The sequence below is a fragment of the Danio aesculapii genome, chromosome 13 (genome assembly GCF_903798145.1).
Source record: "Danio aesculapii chromosome 13, fDanAes4.1, whole genome shotgun sequence".
NCBI lineage: Eukaryota > Metazoa > Chordata > Actinopteri > Cypriniformes > Danionidae > Danio > Danio aesculapii.
In genome coordinates this window covers 16,286,972-16,312,836 of record NC_079447.1, presented here as the reverse complement: position 1 = coordinate 16,312,836, position 25,865 = coordinate 16,286,972, and the positions used below count along the sequence as shown (strand labels likewise).

Here is a 25,865-nt window from a genome sequence, read left to right as displayed (position 1 = left end):
AGTACAATTTTTTTCATGGAAATGAAAAGCAGAGCACATTTATGTAACACAGGTTTGAAGGTCACAGATGCAATTAATTTTAACATTTTTGCAGGTATTTATTAAGTGCCAAACCAGCCAGTATCCGAAAACTTAATATTTAGGACATAGTTCAAAAGGTTATTTCAGAAAAGTTTTCAAGGAATCTCATTTAAAAAGGCTGCATTTATTTGATCAAACATCCAGCTAGTACAGCAATATTCTGAAATATTAATACAATTTCTTGTTTATATTTGAACACATGTAATTTATTATTGACATAGAAATGCTCAATTTGTAGTATAAATAGGAATCATTACATAAACTACAGTCTTTTACTCAAATATTGGTGCATAGCTATTTTTTCTACTGCTTATTAGTTGCGCATTTCCCTTTCTGTGGCCAATATGCAAAACAGCAGTGCAACAAAGTTTAACCTTATACTTATGTATTTAAGGCAAATCACAACCTGTCCCATGAGGTAATGCAAATAAATAAATCTCATTTATCAATCACATTTCAAAGTTTGGTGGAACTTTTAACATGAAATGTAATTTACATTTTCCCCAGAAACTTGGAGGTTAAACATGATTGTTAAAAAAAAAAATGTAATTAAAATGCTAGAATAACGGTCAATCCAGGAATTTTCGAGTCCAGTGGTTCTTGAGATAAAAAGAGAAACATTTTACAAACATTTTATTCCAAAACTTAGGAATTTTATCAATCATTTCTCCAGTGTTCAGTCTCACATGAATGGTTTCTTAATAGAGTATGTTCTTAATGTCTTTAAAAAAAGTACTACAGACTAGGGTTGTCGCGATACCATTAATTCATCTTACGATACTATACCAGCTGAAGTATCACGATACCAAATAGTATTTCGATACTGTAATTCATAACTTAAATTATAAAGAAAATTGTCAGAAATACTATGTTTTACATGTTATATTAGGTCTACTTGAATCATTTCATAATTCCCTTATTATTGAAAAAAGTATTACTTGTACATCACTTCACCTAAAATTTATTTATTCTTTTGGTTTATTTTGTAAATAACTGGCTAATAAAAAATATGTTAAAATAAAGATACAAATTATACCAAACTGAATTTGTCCAATGTTCCAACAAAATTAGGCTATATGAAGTGATCAAAAATTGTTTCAATGTTTCCTGTTGCTATTTTGGGTTTTTCATTTATTGTTTTTTTTATTTTTTTTATCTGTCTTATCAGGTAACAATGCAAAATAACTCAAAATTTCACTTAGTGAGTCATTCTTTTTAAGAGATTGCTGCGGTTGTTGTAGCTACCAAATCATATTGACAGGAACCGAAATGAACCGATTCAGGTGTGCATTTGACAAGTCAGCAAACATCAGAAAATGTGCAACCTTAAAGGGCTCCACAGACTATTAAAATAAAATGGTCTATTGTTGCAAACAAAAAAACGTGTGAGCATTTTAGTGACTTTTCCAAATGCAACATTATCTATTGTAGATAGACTGTTAATGACGATACTACCATTTACAAACTACAGTGGCACCGCCAGTATTTTGGAGCCATAGTATCACGATACAACCATAGTACTGGTAAACCGTGCAATCCTACTACAGACTTATGGACAGATGTAATTGTCTGACCTTTAACCTGCGAAGCACAGCGGCCACTCTCTTCTGTAGTGTATCCCAGCGCTGGTTTCCCTCATGTACCATCAGCTTAAGTTTACTGGCTCCATCAGTCCGGTTCTCTCGCGCCAGACGTCGGTATTGTTTATTCACCAGTTCCAGTTGTGTCAACCGCTCGTGGACCTGGCGCTGAAATGCCTGCATGTGTGCATGTTTAAAAAAACTTTTTTAATCTATTCATCAGATAATCACAAATCTAACATTCACTGCTGAAGTATCTACAGTACTTCTGCTGTTATTTCATATACTACACTATGATGAACTAAATAAAATCAAACCTCAAACTTTTTGAGCTCCTCTTTAGCACAGGTGTAGAGTACGTCTTTGGTGGCGGGGTTGGCTGCTGTTCGCTCTGCCGTGTTCAGCCACTCTTCAAAACGTGCATAATCGTCTAGGAACTTGCACCATAGGCGCCATGTCTCCTCAATCCTGCAGGGGACAGTATAGAGTACAGGTGTCAGAAAAACGAATGGAAATTTATTAAGTTCCATTAATAAATAAGTGGATTTTGACCTCATTCTTCTCTCCATGGACATGGCGCATATGTTCCTCCAGCGACGATCCAGGCTGAGTGTGGTCTGCTGAATGGAGTCGTTCTCTCCATCACTTCCACAAGCATCCGCATCATGAAGCAAAACGTCACACAGTGTCAGAACAGACGCTACACCCTCTGTGTGCTGTTCAATGTCTCTCTGCAAGTCCTAGAGGATACAAACACAATCACACTCTGGAAGATGCCAAAAAATTGTAAGACTGATGGTATGGTTCTATTAGATAACTTTAGTTCATTCAGCAACAAACATAAACATTCAATGAGCAAGCGGGTTTATTAAAGGTGCCATAGAATGCATACAATATGTTTAATTGTTCTTTGATATCTGAATAGAAAGCTATCATGTGGCTTAGGAAAGTGCAAACATTCTCCAGAAATGGTTTTACGAGTGAATTTCTAACTCTTGGATTGTCCCTAATATGATAGGGTTGGTTTTGACCATATTTTGAAGGCTGGTGAATATTAAAGAGCTCTACTCTGACGCTCAAGCAGCTCAAGTCAGTGATTGACACTCACACACACACATGACAGTGTATTGACAAAAAGGGACCAACAGAGAGGTATTTAGAGTTGCATTTTTTGGATTTAATTTATATGAAGACACAGGCAAGAATGAATATCAACCTCAACATCAACAAATTTCAATCCAGAGAAATCACAGTAAGAGCTGAGTGATATGACTCAATGCATAAACGTGGATTAAACACATAAGGCCTACTCACACTACGCTATCCAAACCGTGCCCAGGCCCGTTTCCCGGATTGTTTCAAAAGTGTGAGTGCTCTGAATTGGGCTCAGGCATGGTTCACTTGGCTGGCCCGATTGGGAGAGGTGTGCCAGAGCGCGGTTCACTTGGGCTTTGGCGTGGTACGCTTGTAGTGTGAGTGCAAGGGTGCCAGAGCCCGAAACTGAAGACGAGAAGTGACTTTTAAGGGACTGTTTCATATGGATTTATTAATCATTCTTACTGTTCAATGAACGCAAACTGTCATAGATTATTAACGATACAAACCTCTCACTGCACAACAGCTGCACCATCAGCAAACTTCCTAATACCTGCAGCAAGAGGACTTTATGATTGTTTATGAGCGTCAACAGTGGCTGATCTGTTTGACGAAATATCTGACTGTGTGTCACTGCATCCCAAACGACTAAACCGATATAACTAAAGAAATCTCCACTGTACTGAGCGAAAGTGCTTACTAAACATTGCATCATCAAGGACTTAAGCGTGCCCTGGCCCGAATGTAATTTGAGTGCGGGCCGTCAAGGAAGACGTGGGGGGGGGTAGGTGCGGGGGGACAAGCGTGCTTTGGACCGGTTCAAGGCAACTGTACATAGTGTCAGTACGCCCATAGACATTGTACTTAACATGTGTCTGTTGCCTCATTACAAATTTCACAATATACACATTAAACTAACAAAACATATATTTATACAGACCTCTTTACCTCTTATTTATAATAAACTTATATATTTTGCATTCTTATGAGTAATAAACATATGAGACACTCCATGGTAATGCATGGCTGCCTGCTTCAAAGGATGGTTTCACACACGCCTGGTCCGAACTTAAGTTCGATAGGCCCCCCTCGGCTGGTATGTGTTTACATTGTCTTTTTTTCCTTCTGAACCCCGATACGCTTGCGTCATCAAGCTGCTGTCAGTCGCGCTTGTCGCCAAGGTATGTGATACACAGACAAACACACACGAATGACCTTAGAAAAACTAAAGTTTGTTGTACAGTTGGCGGTTCACTTCCGTTATTTGGTACGATTGGATCAATATCAGAAGTGAACTGTAACAGAGTTTGCATGAACCGTACCCCAGACCACCTCTTTCAGGGGGACTCAGGGGTACGGTTCACTGGTACACACCTGAGTTTAGAAGACAACTTTCACACTAGCTAAACATACCGTACTCTGACGTCAAACGAACCCGAGTGTGGACCAAATATGCTAGTGTGAAAGCACCCAAAGAACTGCTTATGCTTCCTTAAAGCCTGTCTTGTTTTCAAAATAAGAGTCGCACACAAGCTACATTTACTAATCGCGGATCAATACGTGACGGCACTGACATTCATGGAGCTGTGAGGCTGATGCCTAACCGATGAAAGTAAATCCATATGATGGTGAGAATGACGATTTCTTCTTCTTCCTGTTTTATGGTGGTTGACAACAAACTTTTTGGTGCGTTACTGTCACCTCTTGCTCCGGTCGGTGATGCTGCCAACTATTTAGGCTAACACGAGAAATTTGCTTGATGAAAAGATGACTGAGGGACAGGTGTTATTTCTGAAGCAGGATTCCTCGTTAGCATACCTCGAGAAGTATATTTTAAGATGCAATAACGATAATTCTGATGCTGTGCTCAAAAAATACTTTAGTAATTTAGAGTAAGTACTATAATGTTTTTGAACTACACAACAGTAAAGTACTCAAATTAATTTGTTGTAAATATATTAATAGTTTACTGTAGTAAAAGCTAAAGTACACTATGGTAATTACTATTAGTTCGTGATAGTTAGTAATGATACTACATTATGCATATATATATGGTACAATAAAATGTTTATTCCTAAATATTTCCCTTTACTATAAATTACTATAGTATTTTATACGTGTAACACCTAGTTTTATTGGATTTTTTGGTTTTGCTCTTATATATAATTTGTTTCTGTTTAGTACAATATTATTTGCAGTAAATAATTGAACTGCCTTATATGTTTCATTGGCAGTTTTATTGATCTCTAACACATGATTGACTAGGATTTAAGTTGCTTCGGTTTAAAAATGAAAATTGCAAAATTAGTTTAGATGTAGCTAAGCTACTTTTGTCATGTAGCTTTTAGCTTAACTTGCTACATTTCCCAAACGGTAGCTTTTAGTGTAGTTAAGCTACATTTTAAGAAGAGTAGCTAATAGCTTAGCTCACTACATTTTTCATTGTAGCTTGCCCAACACTGATGCTCATTCGAATCAGTGTTTTGTTCTGAAACGTGGCCTGTTTTTACCATGATTTTACACTTGTGGGATCACATGAAACCAAGAAAACATTAGTGTTTGAGCCTCATAGTACGCCACTTCCGGATACTGAAATCTTATTATTCAGCTAAGCCTAGGTATTCATTAAACGACACCTTAAATATGTTTTTACTTTATAAATAAAAGGTTAGTTTTTAAAAATACAACTCTTCATTGTAAGTTCATATCGAATTAAATCACCTTTATTGTTCTGTATATATTACATTAGCTGCAGTGATTACCTGATGCTCTGCTAGTTTGCGCTGGATCTCCTCATTGTGGCAGATGCTGTAGATGACAGGTTTTGCCAGTTCACCTTCAACACGGGAAAGCCAGGTACGCAGATTACTCATGTTTTTATCCAGCTGCTGTACTGTCACCAGTGTCTCCTTCAGCTTCCTCACCCTGAAATAAAATCAGACAGACTGTCTTCATTTTGAAATCTTTGCTGGTATTCAATAGAACAGTTAATGCTGCATTACTATTTTATCTTGTTCCAGATCAAGCTTTCAATCGATGAAAATCTGTAGTATGAATATTAATTATTACATAAACTACAAAGTCTTTTACACAGATATTTGTGCATAGCTAATTTGCTCAGTATTTAATACTTCTCATTAGTTGGGCATTTGCCTTTCTGTAAAACAGTGGCCAATCACAGTGCAACATAAACTTTAAACTTACACTAGGGCTGGGAGAGTTGGCCTAAAATCTAAATCTTGATTCACTGAACATTTTAACTCGATTACGATTAATAACCGATTATTTTATTAATATTTTTTTTGTCCTCAAAGTTCACTGACAAGTTTTGTACAGTTAATAAGCTCACATATTACAAGTGAGAGATTTTTTGAATGAAGGGTGCACTACTTGATTTTAAAATAATTGACGGAAAAACACACTATCTACTATCTGTGAACATCAAAGTTGAACAACTTAAATAATAACACACAACGCCTAAAATGAACTGTCACTTTTTTTCTTTTGAACGTGATCATCATGACCCACAGCGCCTGCCTTACACATAGCTGTGCATTTATACTTCTGCATACTGTTTGTGTTGCTCTGCATTAACACTTCTGAAACACTAACTGGCAGCGGGTTTTTATCAGTGATGTAAAGTAACAAATTACAAATAGTGAAATTACTGTATTTGAGTAGTTTTTAAAAATATGTACTGTTACTTTCCCTTGAGTACATTTTTAGTGCTGTATTGATACTTTTACTCCCCTACTTTCCTTCAACCTGCAGTCACTACTTTATTTTTCTTGTCTTTGGCGACTGGCTAAGTAGAAAAATCAGTCCTGCTATTCTGGTCCAGTCAAATCACACAGATAGTAAATCGCATCATATTGAACATTTCCAAGACATGGGCTCTTTATAATTGCAGCAAACTATTTGAAAGCATTAAAAGTGTCCAAAAAGATGTCCAAAATCTTTACATGAAACAACCAAGAGACTGTTTGGATTGCATGTCACTGATGCCAGCAGACACAAAGCGTCGTAAGACATTAATATTAGGTTAGATTTAGGTCGTTAGTGTTTAAGGACAATGCCATTTTGACATCCAATAACAATGTGAAATGATGTTGATTTGTTGATTTTAGGTTGTATTGGAAAGTGACCAACAAAAATTCAACATCTGATAGACGTCATATTGGTAACGTCCACACAACTTTAAGCTGTAACATCATTAGACTTTAATATTTGGTTGTTTTTAGGTTGCATTGGAAAGTAACCAAAATGATGTTGGCCTGACGTTGGATTCTGACGTCAACCCAATTTTCTTTCCAAACAAAATACAACATCCCACAACGTTGCGGTACAATATCAATCTGACATCAGGTTGATGTCCTGTGCCTGCTGGGATGAAATTGCCAAATAGTCTTAAACAATAACTAAATGCACTACAGAATGTTACGTTTACACACACACATGCACATATTGCATATAAACACATCAGCATTCACAGCTTAATACTCACTACTTTTGATTACTTTAAAAAGAGCTACTTTTTACACATATTTTGAGTACGATTTACAACAGATACTTTTACTCTACTTGCACTATATTTTTGGTCAAGTAACGGTACTTTTACTTGAATAAGATTTTTCAGTACTCGTTACACCACTGGTTTTTATGTTCTTCTGTGTCGAGTTTCTTCGCAGGTGTTTTGTTTTTTCTGAATGTTGCCTTACTGTACAAGTAGCTCGAACTCGTTCATTCCGGCGGACGTGCAACAACTTTAATCATAAGGTAAACCCAAAACAAAATTTTCAAACTGGAGCTTCTCCATGGGACTTGACATTTGTAAACACTCACTCAATCGGGCCCGCTGTTCTCTCGCCGCTTTCAGTATCGCCCACACTCGTCACTGCTAACAAACTGACCAATCACAGAACTTGCGCTATGCGTTGTGTAGTTACTTATTTTAATAGGTGCGTGGGTATGTGACTGTGCGAAGGCTGCGCTGGACCATACGCATGTGCTCAATGCAGAAGTATAAATCAGCTAAGCAAGATCAGGTGACTCCACACACGGTAGGAAAAGTAATTGAAAAAACCAACCTGGAAAAATTTGATCGATTATAGGTTCTGAATGTCGATATCGATTACTTTCTGAATAATCGCCCAATCCCTAACTTACACTAATGTAATTAAAGTAAATAACAACAGTCCCCTAAGTCAATGCAAATAGAATATATATATATAAATATAAATATATATATATTATTCTCTATACTATATATAATATTCTCATCACATTTCACAGATTAGTGGAACTTTCAATGTATTTTTTTTTACCAGAAACTTGGCTGTTAAACATAAAAAAATAAAAATTCAATTAAAATGCATTAATAACTCCCTCCAGGATCTTGCAAGTCTAGTGGTTCTTGAGATAAAAAAAGATATTTTTTTTTACAAGTTTGTGTGTATTTTTATGGAAAAACTAAAGGAATAAAGGAAATAATCCAGTAAGTTTTAAGAATCCCATCACATAATTAGATATTTTATGCCACAAATATATATATATATATATATATATATATATATATATATATATATATATATATATATATATATATATATATATATATATATATATATATATATATATATATATATATATATAAAAAGTTCCTGGAAAATCCTGCTAGGACTGAATAAACACATCATCATCTGTCCAAAGTTATTGCTAAAAAAACATATTTCCCCTTTGTAAAAAATAGATAATTTCTTTTGTGCTACTAGAAATCAGAAAATAATGAATTCACACACGACTTCTAGTACACTAGTTTTGATCTGTGTGATGTTTGAGGAACAATTCACACAAAAAGTAATCATTCCCTGACCTAATGTCATTCTATTACAGCAAGGTTTACAAAGACAAAAGGACAAAAGGCTTTTTTTTGCTCCTTGTGAGTGTGCGCTGACCCACATCATGTCTGTCAAACTCCATTCAACCCACTGAAAATGTCTGAGCATGTACAAGTATTTCACACACTACAAGAGTGACGTCATGTGACTAAGAGGATGGTGGCATTCCTTCATAATCACGTGACCGTTCCAATGGAGGCCCGACCAAAACAAACCAGAGTGCTGATGTGGAAGAAGTGACATCATACAACAACTCAAGTGCACATGACAGTAATGTCCTGAATCAAATAATTAGATTAATTCTCACTGCGACAAATAAGAGCACTAGTTATATTAACACGAACAAAAAATACAGTTAATAAAATAACAAGCACATTAGCATCTGTGCAATAAAATAAGCCAGAGAAGGGCAATGAAACAAGTGTTTTCTGTATCACATCAATTTGAGCAAGCCTTAAAAAGCTGAGAAATACTACACAAATAAATCTTGCATATATCTAAATCATTGTCACTGCATGATTCTATACACAGTGCATGATACTAGATGCATGCTTTTCATAGCCATATCTGTTTAGGATTGCACAGATGCACCATCTTCACATCCGAATCATGCACATCCTCCCTGGAAACAAGTGTTTCCATGGAAAGCAGAATCTGACCAGTCTTGCAGCGAAGCTAGTGTTAGCCATGGAACACACAGCCTGACAAACACACTGCCCATCCCCCCATCACATACACATGCATGCATGCTTTCAGGACAGTCCTGTGCATGCAATTAGAAAACACTTACTCGCAAACTGGTGAGGCTCCATGGCTCTCCCGTGTTAGCGTTAGCATGTTTGAACGGCTGTAGCTGATCTCACACACACTCGCTTTCCTCACAGACTGGAAGCTGTGGTATACATTTCTCTCCCCCTCCAGTCGTCCCTCACTCATATTCAACCCCCTCTCTCTCTTTCTCCCCCTCTCACTGAATGGCCGAGAGATGTGTCATTTACAATGCGGACAATGCAGATCCTCATATTTTCAACTTTTTCTATATTTTAAACTATTTTTATCTATAACTATATCTTTTAAAACTATTAAACAGATAGTCAGTGTGGTATTATGGATTGATGAATGTGTATAATATATATATCCCTAATATATATATATATCCCTAATATATATATATATATATATATATATATATATATATATATATATATATATATATATATATATATATATATATATATATATATATTAGGGATGCTCATAATAATTGATTAACCGTTAACCGAAAGGGTGTGTTTGTTATCTATCTATCTATCTATCTATCTATCTATCTATCTATCTATCTATCTATCTATCTATCTATCTATCTATCTATCTATCTATCTATCTATCTATCTATCTATCTATCTATCTATCTATCTATCTATCTATCAATCTATCTATCTATCTACCTACCTACCTACCTACCTACCTACCAACTAAATAAGTAACTAATGTTACATTTTAACAATTCAAATAATCTGTTGAAACTTTAGACAAATAGTCATTTGGACACCTTCTGGTAATAATTAACCAACAGCTAATACACACTAGTTAGCTACTTACCTGCTTTTCCTACCAACATGACTAATATTCATTCATTCATTCATTCATTCATTCATTCATTCATTTTCTTTTCTGCTCAGTCCCTTTATTAATCTGAGGTCACCACAGCAGATTGAACCACTAACTTATTATGTTTTATGCAGCAGATGCCCTTCCAGTAGCAACCCACTCACACACAACAGACAATTTAGCTTTCCCAATTCACCTATACCATTTGTGGGGGAAGCTGGAGCACCCTGAGGAAACCCACGTGAACACAGGGAGAACATGCAAACCAGAATTGCAGACTAATCCAGCCGGGGCTCGAACCAGCAACCTTCTTGTCGTGAGGTGATTGTGCTACCCACTGTACCACCATGCTGCCCCATAACTAACATGATTTTACTAATTAAAAACAGGCTCTGTTGAAATGTTAGGCAAACAGTATTTGGACCTTCTGGTTTTATGGATCAATCAACAATAAGATAACAATCTACCTGATATGATGTGTATGCAATGCTACCTAAATGCTTTTATTAATTTAAAATGATCTGCTGAATCTATAGACTAATAGTATTTTGTACACATTCTGTAGGTATTAATAAGACATACACTAACTGTAATCGCATACCTCATAAAATAAATGAATAATAAAGGATGTTTGCAGATGGACCATGGTAATTATGGCTTTAGTGGGCAAACACCTTTGGGTCTGCTGTTTGTAGCATTATGGACATTGAGGGTGAGCCTGAATGGGCAGAACTTGTGAACTATTAACAGGTAGTAATTACTTGTAGCTGAGCAGGTTTGACAGCATGTACTTTACACAGAATCACTGTCAACAAAACCATGTAAAAAGGGAAATCAAGGAAATGCAGTATGTGTGTGTCTACCTATTATGTGAGTTTAAACAAGGACACCTACATGTGTTGTAGTCCCCTGGTGTCTGAGATTATGTTCCATGGGCTAAAGCTAATTAAATTCAAACCTAACCCGAAGTGCTTCTCAATCCCAGAGGAACACTGTGTTTCTCTAAGCAACAGGTGAGAGAACTTCACTAGTAATCACTTGAGGAGAAAACTTACACTACAATGCACATACAGTAGCAGTCCTAGTCATCATAATAGGGATTGTGCCTTAAGTGTGTAGTGTATAGTGCATAATTTGGTGCAATCATTTGGGACACTTCTTATATCTTTGCCTTATGTTTTGGACCGACTGAATATTTTAACTTCATTCATTCATTCATTTTCCATTATTTATCAGGGGTTGCCACAGCGGAATGAACCGCCAACTATTCCAGCATATGTTTTACACAGCGAATGCCCTTACAGACACAAAGCAGCACCAGGAAACACCTACACACTCTCACATTGACACACACACTCATACACTACGGCCAATTTTGGAAACCCACACGAACATGGGGAGAACATGCAAACTCAGAAATGCCAACTGGGACTCCAACTAGCAATCTTCTTGCTGTGAGGCGACAGTGCTAACCATTGAGCCAGGGTGCCGCCTCATATTTTGACTTATGTTTTGTTTAAAAACGCAACAAAAATATTTAATGGGTCATTTAATGGGTCAAAATATTTAAATTCCTTTACACATTAAACTTACTTCTCAAACAGCCTATATTAAAAAAAAGTGTGCCACTTAATTATAGAAGAGTAATGCCATGTCCACATGTACATTTGTATTTTAAAAAACTCTGTCCACATACAGTACAAATGCAAAAACACACTAGTATGATGCACTCTCAGCAGCATGCCAAACAGACAGGTGGTGATACAACCCCTATAAAGTCATGCTGTCATACTAGAAACCTGCAAAAAAATTGCAGCGCACAATCTGACATCAAACAAAGGCCATGAACCCTGATATTACGAGGTAGAAGTTTTCACTGGCCATACTACAACTATTTAACAGAAGTTTCAGAAAAATTCACCCTGGCAGCAGTTTTTAAAAAGTTTTAGTTCCAGTCACCAGATACTGGATTTATATGCAACTAGTTTACATAGAAAAAGCTGCGATTTTGAAAATGCCTGTGTTTTTATGGCCAGATCCTAAACTCCTGCTTCTACATCACTGTCTGTTTAGCTCCACCCACCTACACATGCTGACCATATCACCCATCAATAGGTACATAATAAAAGTCCAAGCATGTCCACACAGAAACCAAACAAAAAAGCTTTCTCAGTAGATAATAACTTCAATTAAGCATGGATTTGATTAGATTGTAACTGTACTTAAAAACCATCACATAGTCTCATAACAAGTAAGCAATTAAAACATAAAAAATATGTGCTCTATTTAATATTCTGCATTAATTCGTATTATTTTTTTATGTGCCCTCATTTATTTGTTGTTTCTTTTTCTTTCTCATTGTCTTTCTTTTGCTTTACCTTTATTATATTTCTTTTAAATTGTCACATTTCTCTTGTTATATTCTCAAGAAAGTAAAACTTGTATTGTTTGTACATTACTTCTATCTGTTTGTATTTTTACCTGTTGTAATTACCTGTTGTTATTGCAATTTAGAAAAAGCATGGATTTGATGCAGGATTTCTGACAGCAATGTCACCCCACACAAGTCTGAGTGACTATTATGATTATTTTTAAAGATCATTAAATGTAGCATTTACGTGTTGTTTTTACCTAAATTACAGCAGCATCCATCCACTTATAAGGGATTTAGGGGCTGTTCACATATTGTATGTTTTGTGTACTCATTATTTCAAATGGAAATTGTAAATTGAGCGTCAAGGCCCATGTTGAAAACATTTTAACTTTTAGAAAAGTCATGTGACAACAACCAACCAATCAGCTTCACTCTTTGTATTTGTGATACACATTTCAGTAATAATGGCAGACTAATTACCTCAAAAAAAAAAAAAAGCAGAGCACACAAACACTGCAACGCTTTTTAATTTTCTTCATAAATAGAATGCAATGGCAGTGCAACGGGAGGCAGCAAACCTTACATTTTGACAGTTTTAGATACGTTTGAAATATTTTTAAATATGTTAGCCAGTCATACCATTGGGCCGTACTATTATATGCAGAATTAAGAGAAAAGCACAAATAAAATTTTAAAAAACTATCCATGACTCTTCAATATTATTATTTGTAATAATAACCAATTGAGGTTCAACATTCAGTATAGGTGCATCCCAAATGGTATACTTGTGCACTATTCTACTCCATTTTGTAGTATAAATAGTGTAAGTAGCGCATTCACACTGAAAACTCTAAAAATAATAAGTGCACTTTAATTACCCAGATGATGCACTCATTCAATCGGTAAAATTAAGTTTGGACTGTTGGACACTTCATGCACTCAACAACCACAGCTTTGCTCACGTAGTGGAAGGAGTGGAGCTATCGGTCGTACATGTTGGATTACTTTATTTATTTCGGATTGTGAAAGCAAAATTCTCCTACGAGAGTGATTATCATGCCTCCTGATGGTGAATGCGGTTATACTCATGGCAGCTATTATTTGGTACTTTAGCCATTTATTTCACTAATTTGGCGACCATCAAACGTCATCAGGGAATGGTTTGAATTTCCGCTTAGTAAAAACATTAGTGTTCCATTTGGGACAACACTACATACATATACTATGCTGCTGAGTGTGTCAGTGCATAGTGCATAAGTGCATAGTGTAAAGTGTGCCATTTGGGGCGCAGCTTATAACTTTAAAGGTGCAGTGTGTAAGTTTAATACCTAGTGGTTGAACTAGGTATTGCATTCCTGGATCAAAACACTAGCAAGCGACGGTTGCCAGATTGATGACCTACAGAAGCGAGTCTGACGATCGAACCTAAAGGTTGATTTAAAGCAAGTTCTAACTAAAAGCAACGGCACCCAGTAGAAGGAATATTTTCCATATTAAAGGGATTTTTTTGTCCTAACCAACAACTCAGATTAATATATCAGAAACAGCTTCTATTTCTCACAGCTGAACAAAAGAAAACAATGGTCACCTCAGGTACACTTCATGTGCTTTATTCAGTTATAAATGCTAATGATGTGTGTTTGAATGCTCACCTCAGATCCTGAAAATAAAATAAACCGTTTGAAATTGAACTTTAGACTCAAAATCAACACATATCATTTACTCAGCTTCTACATTTAATAATGTTTAAAAGGTTTAATATGTATTAATTAGAAAAACCTTACCATTTTGTGAGTGATTGCATATTCTGTGCTTCTGAATGGCTGTATTTACATTTCTGTCATGTTTCATCTGGTGTAAACAGCCAAACTGCTTATCACTGCAAATCACCTAATGTTTATTCTCGTAATATTTATATTACTTGCTAATTAATAACAGAACAGAACAGAATCTGCATCGCATTTCGGAGTCTGCTACTGTCAACCGGAGGCATTTCGGTCACAAGCCCATGCTTTGAGAGCCTTTCTGAATGAATGAATGAAATATGTGGTTTTCCACCAAAGCAACCCGGGGTGCTGAAATATAATTGGCTAAACTGGCATTGGGCAGGTTAAAGGGACCAAAACAAAGACAGCGTTCTGGCACATAATGCACATTTTCAAAGCAGAATATCTGACTTCAGCATTGTTTTTCAGATAAACAAGAATGTTAACTTAGCATGTTTCTTACAAATCTGCAAACATATTATGGTATTTTTATGCTTTAGAAGAGTCAAAAACTTACATACAGCACCTTTAAGCAGTTTGGCTAAGTTAGTAAATAAATCTGTGCCATAGGGAACTACGCTGGTGGGCCTCAAACAGACAGAGCTGTTGTCAAAGTCTTTTACTCTTCAGAAGGGGGTAATTCACGGGTGTTGGGAAGATTCAGCACACTGAAGAGTTTAATTTAATCGTCCCTCTTCACGGTCAGTCAGTATTTGATATGCATTCAGGATGATAGTCATGGTGGATAAAGATTATGTTAAAATGTGGAATCTTATTTGTGAAGAGACACACAAACCTTACATTTAAAAAGCCAATGCGGTCACTCACAATAAAACGAACTTAATAAACTTGTTGCCATAGACACCAAACCAGCTACAGGTTTATAAACGTCTAAGTGGAAACTGAAACATGAATCCTCAATCGAGCATTTTAATGCACTATAAAAGGTGGCCTTAAACCAGCAACTAGAAGTGAGAATCTTTAAGACTTCAGCGGGGGAGTTTTTAACACAACGTCTGTCCCAAGTTGCCCCATTGTCCACCAACAGTGAGGAGAGTTTTGTAAGTCACTGAGGGTTCAATAATATAAAGGCTGTCCCCACCCAGCAAATAGCAGCTGAGCAAAAGGCCTGAGCTTTGATTCTGATTGGCCGAGAGACACAATAAGTGCAGACAGGAGACTTATGGGATGGCGAGCGGACACAAAGGCCTGTGCTAGCAGACAGCAGCTGCCGCGTGTGCAGATGCTGTGAGGGTGAACTCTGCTGTGATTTTAAGTCACAAAAGAGTCGGACGCGTCTGTATCAACTTCTGTAATCCTGCTTAGACACTCGTCTCAATTACACACTCACAACTTTACAAGTTATATGAGTGGCATGCAAATATGCTAATATTATACACAGGCATATTTTTACTACTGTTCAAAGGTTTGTTGTTGCTGAAATTTTCAGTGTAAAAGCTGAAAAAAAAACAGGAAAAATAATGAGCTAATAAACTATATTGAGTGTAATTAGATGAGCAATTTATTCATTCTTTTTTTTTCGACTTAGTTTCTTTATTAATCAGGGGTCGCCATAGCGGAATGAACTTATCCAGCATATGTTTTATGCAGCGGATGCCCTTCCAGCTGCAACCCAGTACTGGGAAACATCCATACACACTCATTCACACACATACACTACGGCCAATTTAGTTTATTCAATTCACCTACAGTACATGTCTTTGGATTAGGGTTGGGTATCGTTTGGGGTTATTTCGATACCAGGGCTACCGGTGCCAAAACGGTGCCTGAACTGATACTTTTTCGCCACAAAATTATTTGGCAAAAAAAAAAAAATCATCATTATAATTGACTTGAGCAATATACATATGTTTTTAAAATAAGTTTAAAGTAAACATCAATTCATATTTTATATATTTGAATTGCATTAATATATTTCTTTTGATTCTTGCATTCACACACACATATACCACGGACAATTTAGCTTACCCAATTCACATATTGTGCTTGTCTTTGGACTGTGGGGGAAACCGGAGCACCCGGAGGAAACGCACATGAACACAGGAGCCGAGCCGAACCAGCGACCTTCTTGCTGTGAGACGACAGTGCTACCCACTGCGCCATGGTGCCACCCTAGCTGAGTAGTTACTGTAATTGCTATTGGCATTTCAAATGACAAATGACATTTTTACTGAAAAAAGTAAAGTAAGGAATTACTGTTCATTTTTAGGTGATATAATTACAGTTACTTATACTGAAGTGTCATATACTGTATACTGAAAATCATAAAAAATAAAAAAAACCTAAGCAATTATATAAATAATAATTATATAAAATGAATACCAAATCTATAAATAACAAACAAATAAGTTTATGTTCGTTTTTAAAATGCTTATGTATTAAATTTGTTCAGTTGTTTATATAAACTGATAAACTGTTGTAAGTTTGACACAAATTTAAAGAATAAAAAATTGAATTTCTGTTGTCCAAGCATCAAGGTTTATATTGATTTTAATTAGAAATGAGCAACTAAATTATTTTTCAGACATAGCAATTGCAAAAACCATTTAAAACAACATTAATCATGTAATTACAAATAAAAATGAATAACTTTTATTTATTTATTAACTATTTATATTTATTATTATACTTATTATACTATGATTTCTGTTATATTTTCAGCAGCCAGAACTTTCATATTTTGATTCAAATTTTGTATCATTATCATCATCATTAATATCATTTGAGCTGCTTTGGAAAGCTTCATATATACACTCACCGGCCACTTTATACTTTATACACCAGTCCAACTGCTCATTAACACAAGTTTCTAATCAGCCAATCACATGGAAGCAACTTCATGCATTTAAGTATGTAGACATGGTCAAAACGATCCACTGCAGTTCAAACCGAGCATCAGAATGGAGAAGGAAGGTAATTTAAGTGACACCAATCAAACACTCGCTCTAGGCATACACAAAAATGTAAAGTTAGTAGACATTAAAAGAACATTAAAAGGAGTACAGAAAAAAAACTGCAAGCATGGTTTTGTATCACCCTGAAGGCCTTTATTTTGTGATAATGATCGTGTTTTTACTTGAGCTCATCGGTTGGTTGATGGAAAGAATAGGGACAGGCGTAAAGCCCCAGCTCAAGGTGAGAGCCGACAGACAGCCAAGTCTCGTGCCTGGTTACCTACTGATCCACAAAGCTACTTTTAGTGTCTACATGCACCTGCAAAGCCAGTTTAAACCTTGACATTAGTGGCACAGGGCCAGTTAACATTCAAATAGACTAGGGCTGCTCTGTAGAAACAAATGCAGTGCAATGTCTTCATGCAAAAAAATAATAATATCATCATGCAAAGCAGGTACAAAACCAGCAAAAATCAAACCAGAATAACAGGGATGGACAAGATACACAAATTAGGCATTCGTGTAAAAGCACAGTATATAATATTTTGTAATAAAACCTACTTATGCAATAGTAAAAGTTTCCTAAAATAAAAAAATACTCAGACAAAGTAAATAGATACTTAAAATATGTACTTAAAGGTCTTGTGACGTGCTTTGAAGTGTATATTTTTTATTTGAGTATAGTGTTTCAGTTGTAATGAAAAAATGCACATTTCAAAACATTTAAGAGACCCTTAAGTACATATTTTAGGTATCTAAAGACAGGGCAAGACATATAGTAGCTCCTCTCCTTTATAAAAACAGCCAATAGCGTTTCGTTTTATCACAGCTCTGCCAATGAGAGTTACTGAGATTAATTGCATCAAATGAAATGCAAATGAGAAGCGTTTTGAAGGGGGCGGGACAAGTCAGATACTTATTTAAGCAATTCAGAGTATTTGATTGGGCTGAAGATCCATTCATTCATTTTCTTTTCGGCTTAGTCCTTTTATTAATCAGGGGTCGCCACAGCGGAATGAACCACCAATTTATCCAGCATATGTTTTACGCAGTGGATGCCCTTTCAGTTGCAACCCATCACTGGGAAGGTCAGAAGATTTGAAGAGAAAGTGAAGTATGAGAAATCATTGATACATTTATGCGGACGAGACAAACTGCAAGCATTGAATGCTTATATCTTAAATGTTTCTCTTTTGGAGCACACTGGCTTAAATCCTTAAGAGTAACTTATTGATATCTAAACAACAATATTTTCATTTCACAGGACCTTTACATTTACCAGTGAAGTAAAAATACAGTTACTGTGCACTACTGTGCAATGGAATAAAACAGCTTATTTTTGAATCATATTTGACTAAAACATTAATGGATGTCTGTGTGCATCCTCAGATAAAGTTCTACAAGTGAAATCACCTGTTGTTTGAGCCGGCAAGAGGTCTAGCTGTAGGTAAAGAGGTTGCTGGCTTCTTCCCCTTATAACCTCCAAACACTTCCTTCACCTTACATCTCTTAAGAGGCTTGTTTAAGCAACACAATTATATTAAATGACATTCCACCAGTTGATCTGCTTAATTTGCAACTCTCAAGATATTTTTTTTGTTGAAGATGTAGCCAAGTGCTTTAGTTAAAAAAATGTAATGTTTTATTTCTTAAAATGTCAGATGATCTTTGATAACGCTAATGTACAGGAGTGAAAAAATTAATAGCATTTAAAGAGATAATTCACCAAAAAATAAACATTTACTCTCCCTCAAGTGGTTCCAAACCTTTATGAGTTTCCTTATTCTATTGATTACAAAAGAAGATATTTTGATAAATGTTATAAACCTGTAACCATCGACTTCCATAGTGGGGAAAACAGATACTATGGAAGACAATTGTAACAGGTTTTAAAGATTTTCCAGATTGTTGTGTTCAACAATAATAATGAAAAGAAACTCAAACAGATTTATTGAGGCAAAATTCATAGTTAACGGTTTATTAAAAGCAAGAATTGTAGCTTAAAATAAACTGTGACCGACAATATTAATAAATGTAATATTTCTTTCAGTGAAAGTTCATTTATTCAAAATAAACTCTCATACTAAAAGACTTGGGGCGACGCAGTGGCGCAGTAGGTAGTGCTATTGCCTCACAGCATGTCGCTGGTTCGAGCCTCGGCTGGGTCAGTTGGCATTTCTGTGTGGAGTTTGCATGTTCTCCCTGCGTTTGCGTGGGTTTCCTCCGAGTGCTCCGGTTTCCCCCACAGTCCAAAGACATGTGGTATAGGTGAATTGGTGGTAGGCTAAATTGTCCGTATTGTATGTGTGTGTGTGTGTGAACAAGTGTGTATGTGTTTCTCAGTGATGGGTTGCAGCTGGAAGGGCATCCGCTGCATAAAACAAATGCTGTATAAGTTGGCGGTTCATTCCGATGTGGCGACCCCAGATTAATAAAGGGACTAAGCCGAAAAGAAAATGAATGAATGAATGAACTAAAAGACTTTTTATAATGAACAGAACTCATTTTTTTTGCTTTTGAGCTTCAGTTTAAGTTTGTTGATCAGTGTTTATTTATGAATTAATACTGCTCATCATATAAAGCATTTGCGTCTTTTTAGAAGACTTGGATTAAACTACTCATTTCATCTGGATTTTTTTGTTTTAGGTCAACAGACATTCAATGAAGACTTTCATTTCATTAAAAATATCTTCGTTTGTGTTCTGAAGATTCAGGAATATTAAATGGGTTAGAGTAAATGAGCATAATTTTCATTGTGAGGTAAAAAAGCACTGAATGTACTTTATTATAACCCAGCGATCTGCAACCAAAGACCTGAGAAAAGGCACACTTGGAGAAAAAAAGCCAACAAGCTGATCAGTGTAACTGAAGGTCCAGCCACCATCTGTCTAACCATAGAGCTGTCAATCAAAGGAAGAGCTAGATAAACCAGCCCCTTAACAAGCTCCACCCATCTGAACTGATGCCACGTGCACGTACGCATCTAAATCCCCTTCTGTCAGTAGAGCTGATGTTTACACCGCACAGAATAAGACAAACTGCACTTCCTCTCTGTCTAATAAAGGGTGGCTGAGATGAATCGGATCAATGTCAGATTAATGTCCACATTTGTCTCTGTGGTGACTCAGAAAAAGCTTGGGCCCTGATTACACCAGGTATTAAGATGCATTTTCATCAGTACAATCCCCACAGTAAATATATGAGCAAATATAGGACCTTTAAGCTTCAACCACGTCCATTGATTGTTAAAAACAAATGTCACATTCAATCGGATTTCTTTTTTAACGCGGTCAAATGCTTCTGAACTGCCATAAAAGACCACCTCTTTTATGTCTACATACAGCTGAAGACAACATCTTCTTCAAATAGTTCTGTTCAGAAAGCACATTTCTAAATATAATAGATTGAATAACTAATTTATAACAACTTATTTCTTTTATCTTTGCCATGATGACAGTACATATTATTTAACTAGTTATTTTGCAAGATACTAGTATTCAGCTTAAAGTGCAATTTAAAGGTTCAACTAGGTTAATTAGGCAAGTCATTGTGTGTGGTTTGTTCTACAGCCAATCGAGGAAAAAAATTCTTAAGGGGGCTAATAATTTTGACCTTAGCAGTTTTAGAATTTAGCAGTTCAGACTTGAAGTTATTTTTTATTTCAGCCAATCTAAAAGAAATTAGACTTTATCCAGAAGAAAAATGTATAAGGAAATACTGTGAAGGATGTCCTTTTTCAGCTAAGCAGCACTTCAATTCAAATTTCACAGGAAGGCAAATAATTTGCTAAAACCGAAGGAAATAAAAGACTTGAGGTTGAAAAAAGCGATCAAAAGATGATTGATGAGGATAATTAGTTTGCATGGTGGATGTTGATATTTTTTATTTTTTTTATTGTTTTGTGAATAATTTTGTTCCTGCTTTAAAATGTAAAGGTTCTGTTTTGTTTGTTGTATGCATTACAGTAATTGTACTTTGAGCCATTTTTCTTTTTTAACAGCGAGGACCACAATGTAAACAAGCCCAGGGCTTTATTGTGTTTTTATCCTCAACGGTTTTATTTCAAAATGTATGGGATACTTGTGTTTTTGTACAGGTTGTTTAAAATCTGTCAAAACGAAATGAAATTCAATTTAATTCAGTTTTGTCTTCAACCGATCGTTATTGGACATGTTGTGAGAAAACACGCAAAAACCAAGTGTGTATTTTTTGCTGCATCATACATTACCAGTGCACATACACTATGATTGATAAAGGTAGTTGCCATCCAGATTTGTTCACTCATAAAAAGTAACTTGTTTCCACTCAAATGTCAAATTCCCTGACTTGCTGTATAATGAATAGAAAAAAGTAATAAAATTGTCTGATCTTGAATTTCATTTTTCATGACTTGTACAGAATAGCCATTATAAAAGCAATATTGGATAATTTACCTCAGATTCTAAAAAGAAATGATGAAAAAGAAGAGCACTCAGTCTAACACACAGTCTTTGAAGTCATTTGGGCATGTTTGCCTTAGTTAACAAGTACAGCTTGGTGACTGCCATCAGAAGAAAGGGAAAGGGAAAGAATTCCTTAAAAATAACCCAAACAACAGGCAAAAGTGTGAAACAATGTGATAAAAAAATTATACGGTACAGAAAAATTATAAATGGAAACTAAAATTTAAATCAACAAACAAACGTCCCTGATACTTAATGACATAAAATATTTAATGGCTTAAAAAATAAAAAACAAATTTTCCCTGACTTTCAATGTCTCAAATAGACCTTTTAAAATGTTATAGTTTTCCAGAAATTCCTTAACCAGCGGAAACTCTGTTGTTCGTTGATTTAATAATATGCCCCACGCAAGTCCTCACTCTGAAGTGATGTAAAGCATAATATAATGAATCTGAATATAAAATGATCGAAAGTAATGCCTTTGAACATGTTAATACCAGGTCAAGACAGGAATAGTTCTAAGAAAACCCCCTTATAGGCAAATAACTAAAACTAGGTGGAAACAGCACAATCCTTTGCCAGCAGCTCGTTTAAATCAGTGGGAAAATCCACCAAATGTTATTCGACTGTTTATGGGCATATTCTATCAGTATTGATAATAGCATTAAGCACTGTATTAAATTTCAGGTCTCACCTGGCCTCGATGTGATCGAACAGATGCTGCCAGCGGTCATTGATGTCCTTGATCTTGTCATTGATTTCCGTCTCTTTAGCCTTATTGCTAGCAGTGATGAGTTGTTCTCCCAGCTGTTTCAGATGTGTTTTATTCTCACTGAAGAGATTGATCTCCTCCATGCAGTCCTGCAAATGAGTGAATATTTGAGTGAAAAGGCAGATTCATAACAAGAATGGTAATTATAAACAATGACATAATTATTACTATATTAGCACCATATCATTATAGCACAATATTATGAGCAATTCTGTTAGTAGAAATAAACTGATGAATTCTGATTGGCTGATCACCCAAAAATGAGAATTATGCCATCATTTACGCATTCTTTAAACATGTTTGAGTTTCTTTGTTCTGTTAAACGCAAAAGAAGATATTTTGAAAAATGTTGGAAACTTGTAACCTTTGACTTCCATTTTACCTGTTTTTCCTTCTGTGGAAGTCAATGATTTTCAGCTTTCTTCAAAATATCTCCTTTTGTATTCAACGGAATAAAGAAACTCTAACCAGTTGAGTGTGAGTAAATAGTGAGTAACTTTTCATTTTTAGGATGAACTAAACCTTTAATGTTTTCAGCTGGAAAATGTTGTTTTAAAGAAGTTATGAATAATGAATAAAGTTGGACTCTCATAATCCGAGTTGTGGATTTTTATAATAATTTTTTGTTGTAAAGAGGTCTTAAGTGAACACGAAAATTAATTCCTTTAGTAAGGTAATTCTTAAAGGAACATCTCAAGAGTTGACATATCGTCAGGCACTTGTTGTGTGCTTGCTTAAAATATTAGTCTGAACAGGGACAGTTGGCAAGCAAATAAAAGCAAATAAATGTGCAAAATCTGCTTTTCTGTTTAGGTTTGGTCAATCAATTTAACATAAGTCAAAATTCTGGATCATAGAGTGTATCTGAGGTGTTTTTGGCTGAGTGATTGAACACATTTCTCTAACCTTCTTGAGTTTCTCCACCATCTCCTCGATGCTGAGCTCAGCGCTGTGCGCCACCTTGTTTTCCATCTGTGTCAGCCATTCACACAGCTCACGATTCTTCTCATTGAAAATGATCCAGGCATTCAGTCGGTCTGCAATCTCCTGCTTACGCAGAGACACCTGCGCAAACACACGCACACAGATAATACATAAGAGACATGTCAATACCTCATAGACAGGGAATCTTACTTTTATTTTCAAACATCTATTTTCAAATAAATAAATAAACAAACAAATACACAAATGAATAAACAATAATTAAAAAATACAAACAATAATTTGGGTGAAGGAATTGAAACTGAAAATAAAAATTTAATTTATTCTATGATTAATTAATTAATTAATTTAGTTATTTAGTCATTTAATTATTTGTTTATGCATTCTGACAAATACATATAATTCTAAGAAACGTTCAGATGGTTTTATTTATGCATTAACTTTTTTTAATAATAATAAATAAATAATAATAAATTAAAATTAAAACATATTAATACTGTAATAATGAATATTTTTATTCTATGGATGTTTTACTGTAATTAAAAAAATCAAATAATGTAATGAGAAATGTAATGAAAACTGTGAGTTTCTGGGGATAAATGTTTAATTGTTATGATTATATACCTTTCTGGTTTGCAGCTCAAATATTGTTTTTTATCTAAACTTTATATATTAAACTTACTAAAAAAACAAATTAGCGTCAATATACATGAAATATACTTCGATTAAGTGATCAAAAACATTTTGAATACTGAAAAGTTAATAATTTGAGCCTAAATCTCATTTAAAACAAACTCATGAATATCAATAATGCACTGTTACAGTTTTTCTCAGTGGCTTTGATGCATTTCTCACAACACTATTTACATTTGCACAACAGTCAATGCATTTCTCAAAACCATTAGTACAAACTGCAAAACCTTGTTGATAACCTGCAAAAGCGTGTCACTTGCTCAAAATGGATAGCTCATTCCTCAAAAACAAGTATTGATGTCAATGAAAGTGTCAGCGTCATCAAGATGAAAAGTCCTGACACCATTGTTTATGAACAAGATAGCCAAATGGCTTTGTCATGTTTTCATTATGACAGTTTACTCTGTACAATTTTTTAATGCAAAAAAACTCTTTCACTTCCTAAAAATGCTTAAGTCAGCACTATAAACTATTTGCACAGCCATTTGAAAACTACAGTAAAGTTAGACATCACTGCATTTAGTGAGGTATTTGAGTACAAGACACTGAATATGTGTGTTTCACATTTTTACTGCACTTGCTCTTTGCAAATCTAATTTATTCACAGCATTGTGCAAAAGAATAAATACACCCTTATTTACAACAAATATAAACTCTCTTTGGGTAGAGCTGTGCACAACTGTAAACAATATTGCACTACATATTGAAACTGAACATACAACATACATTTAGGTCTGTAAATCATTCATGAAATTGTTCAATTTAGAAGACATTTTCAGAAAAAAAAAGATTAAAAATGTTTATAAAATTTGCTTGACAGATTTTGAAAACTAGTTCAACATTTTTGCATTACTCAAGTAATGAAATGAGGACTATTAGTTTTTTATGGAATGACTATTCAGCATTTACAGGTTTAGTTCATTTTGACTGACATGACATGAGCAAATGATAATGTTATAAAACAGCAGAGAGTTGTATGAAAGCAGTTGATGCATGTTCAAAAGCATTCACAATTTGTTGGAAGGAATGAGAATCTGCTACTATGATGTGCACAAATGACTATTGTTTTGAGAAATGCCCTAACTGTTGTGCAAATGTAAATAGTGTTGTGAGAAATGCACCAAAGACACCGAGAAAAACTGTAATAAACTACCCTCAATCTAAAATACAAAGAAGCAGAATATTCCAGTAGTGTAACAGATTGCCTATAAACGTGTTTAAAGAACCAAACCTCTAGCCAAAACATCTCTACAAACCTTGTCACTACAAAGTTTTCAAATTCAAACTACAACAGCTGCCACATGTGCACTTCATTGTTATTAGACAACACCTCCATCCACACCCCCGACAGACACACTCCAGCGTGACAGACACACACAGAGAGTGATTTCCAAAACAAAGAGCTACAGACTCCTGCTTCTATTCACTGGTGCGTCTGTGTCCTTCACTCTCCACCATCTGCTCTCTCGCACCGGCGTCAAAGACCTGCACCCACACAAAACTCAAACAAGACCCCCAAAAGATGAGCCCAAGAGACTCTAGACAACCATATTCATTTAAAACAGCAGCGAGACCTTCAGGAAGTAAATCAATATGTGAATCAGTCACCAGAATAACATAGTGCGCTATAAACCTTACAGGAACAGTTAAATCGATGAGAAATAATGAAAAAAAAAACATCAAACAAAACCAAACAT

General features: G+C 35.3%; 1 protein-coding gene across 1 annotated transcript in view; it reads right to left on the bottom strand.

The window, feature by feature from the left end:
* syne2b (spectrin repeat containing, nuclear envelope 2b) overlaps positions 1–25,865 on the bottom strand; it is a 200,381-nt gene that overhangs the window by 30,778 nt on the left and 143,738 nt on the right. Inside the window, exons 112-117 of the mRNA XM_056471431.1 lie at positions 23,440–23,598; positions 22,456–22,622; positions 5,519–5,681; positions 2,214–2,401; positions 1,979–2,129; positions 1,656–1,838 (exon numbers count right to left, since the gene is read on the bottom strand). Of these exons, the coding sequence (XP_056327406.1) occupies positions 1,656–1,838; positions 1,979–2,129; positions 2,214–2,401; positions 5,519–5,681; positions 22,456–22,622; positions 23,440–23,598 (1,011 nt within the window). The remainder of the gene's footprint in view (positions 1–1,655; positions 1,839–1,978; positions 2,130–2,213; positions 2,402–5,518; positions 5,682–22,455; positions 22,623–23,439; positions 23,599–25,865) is intronic.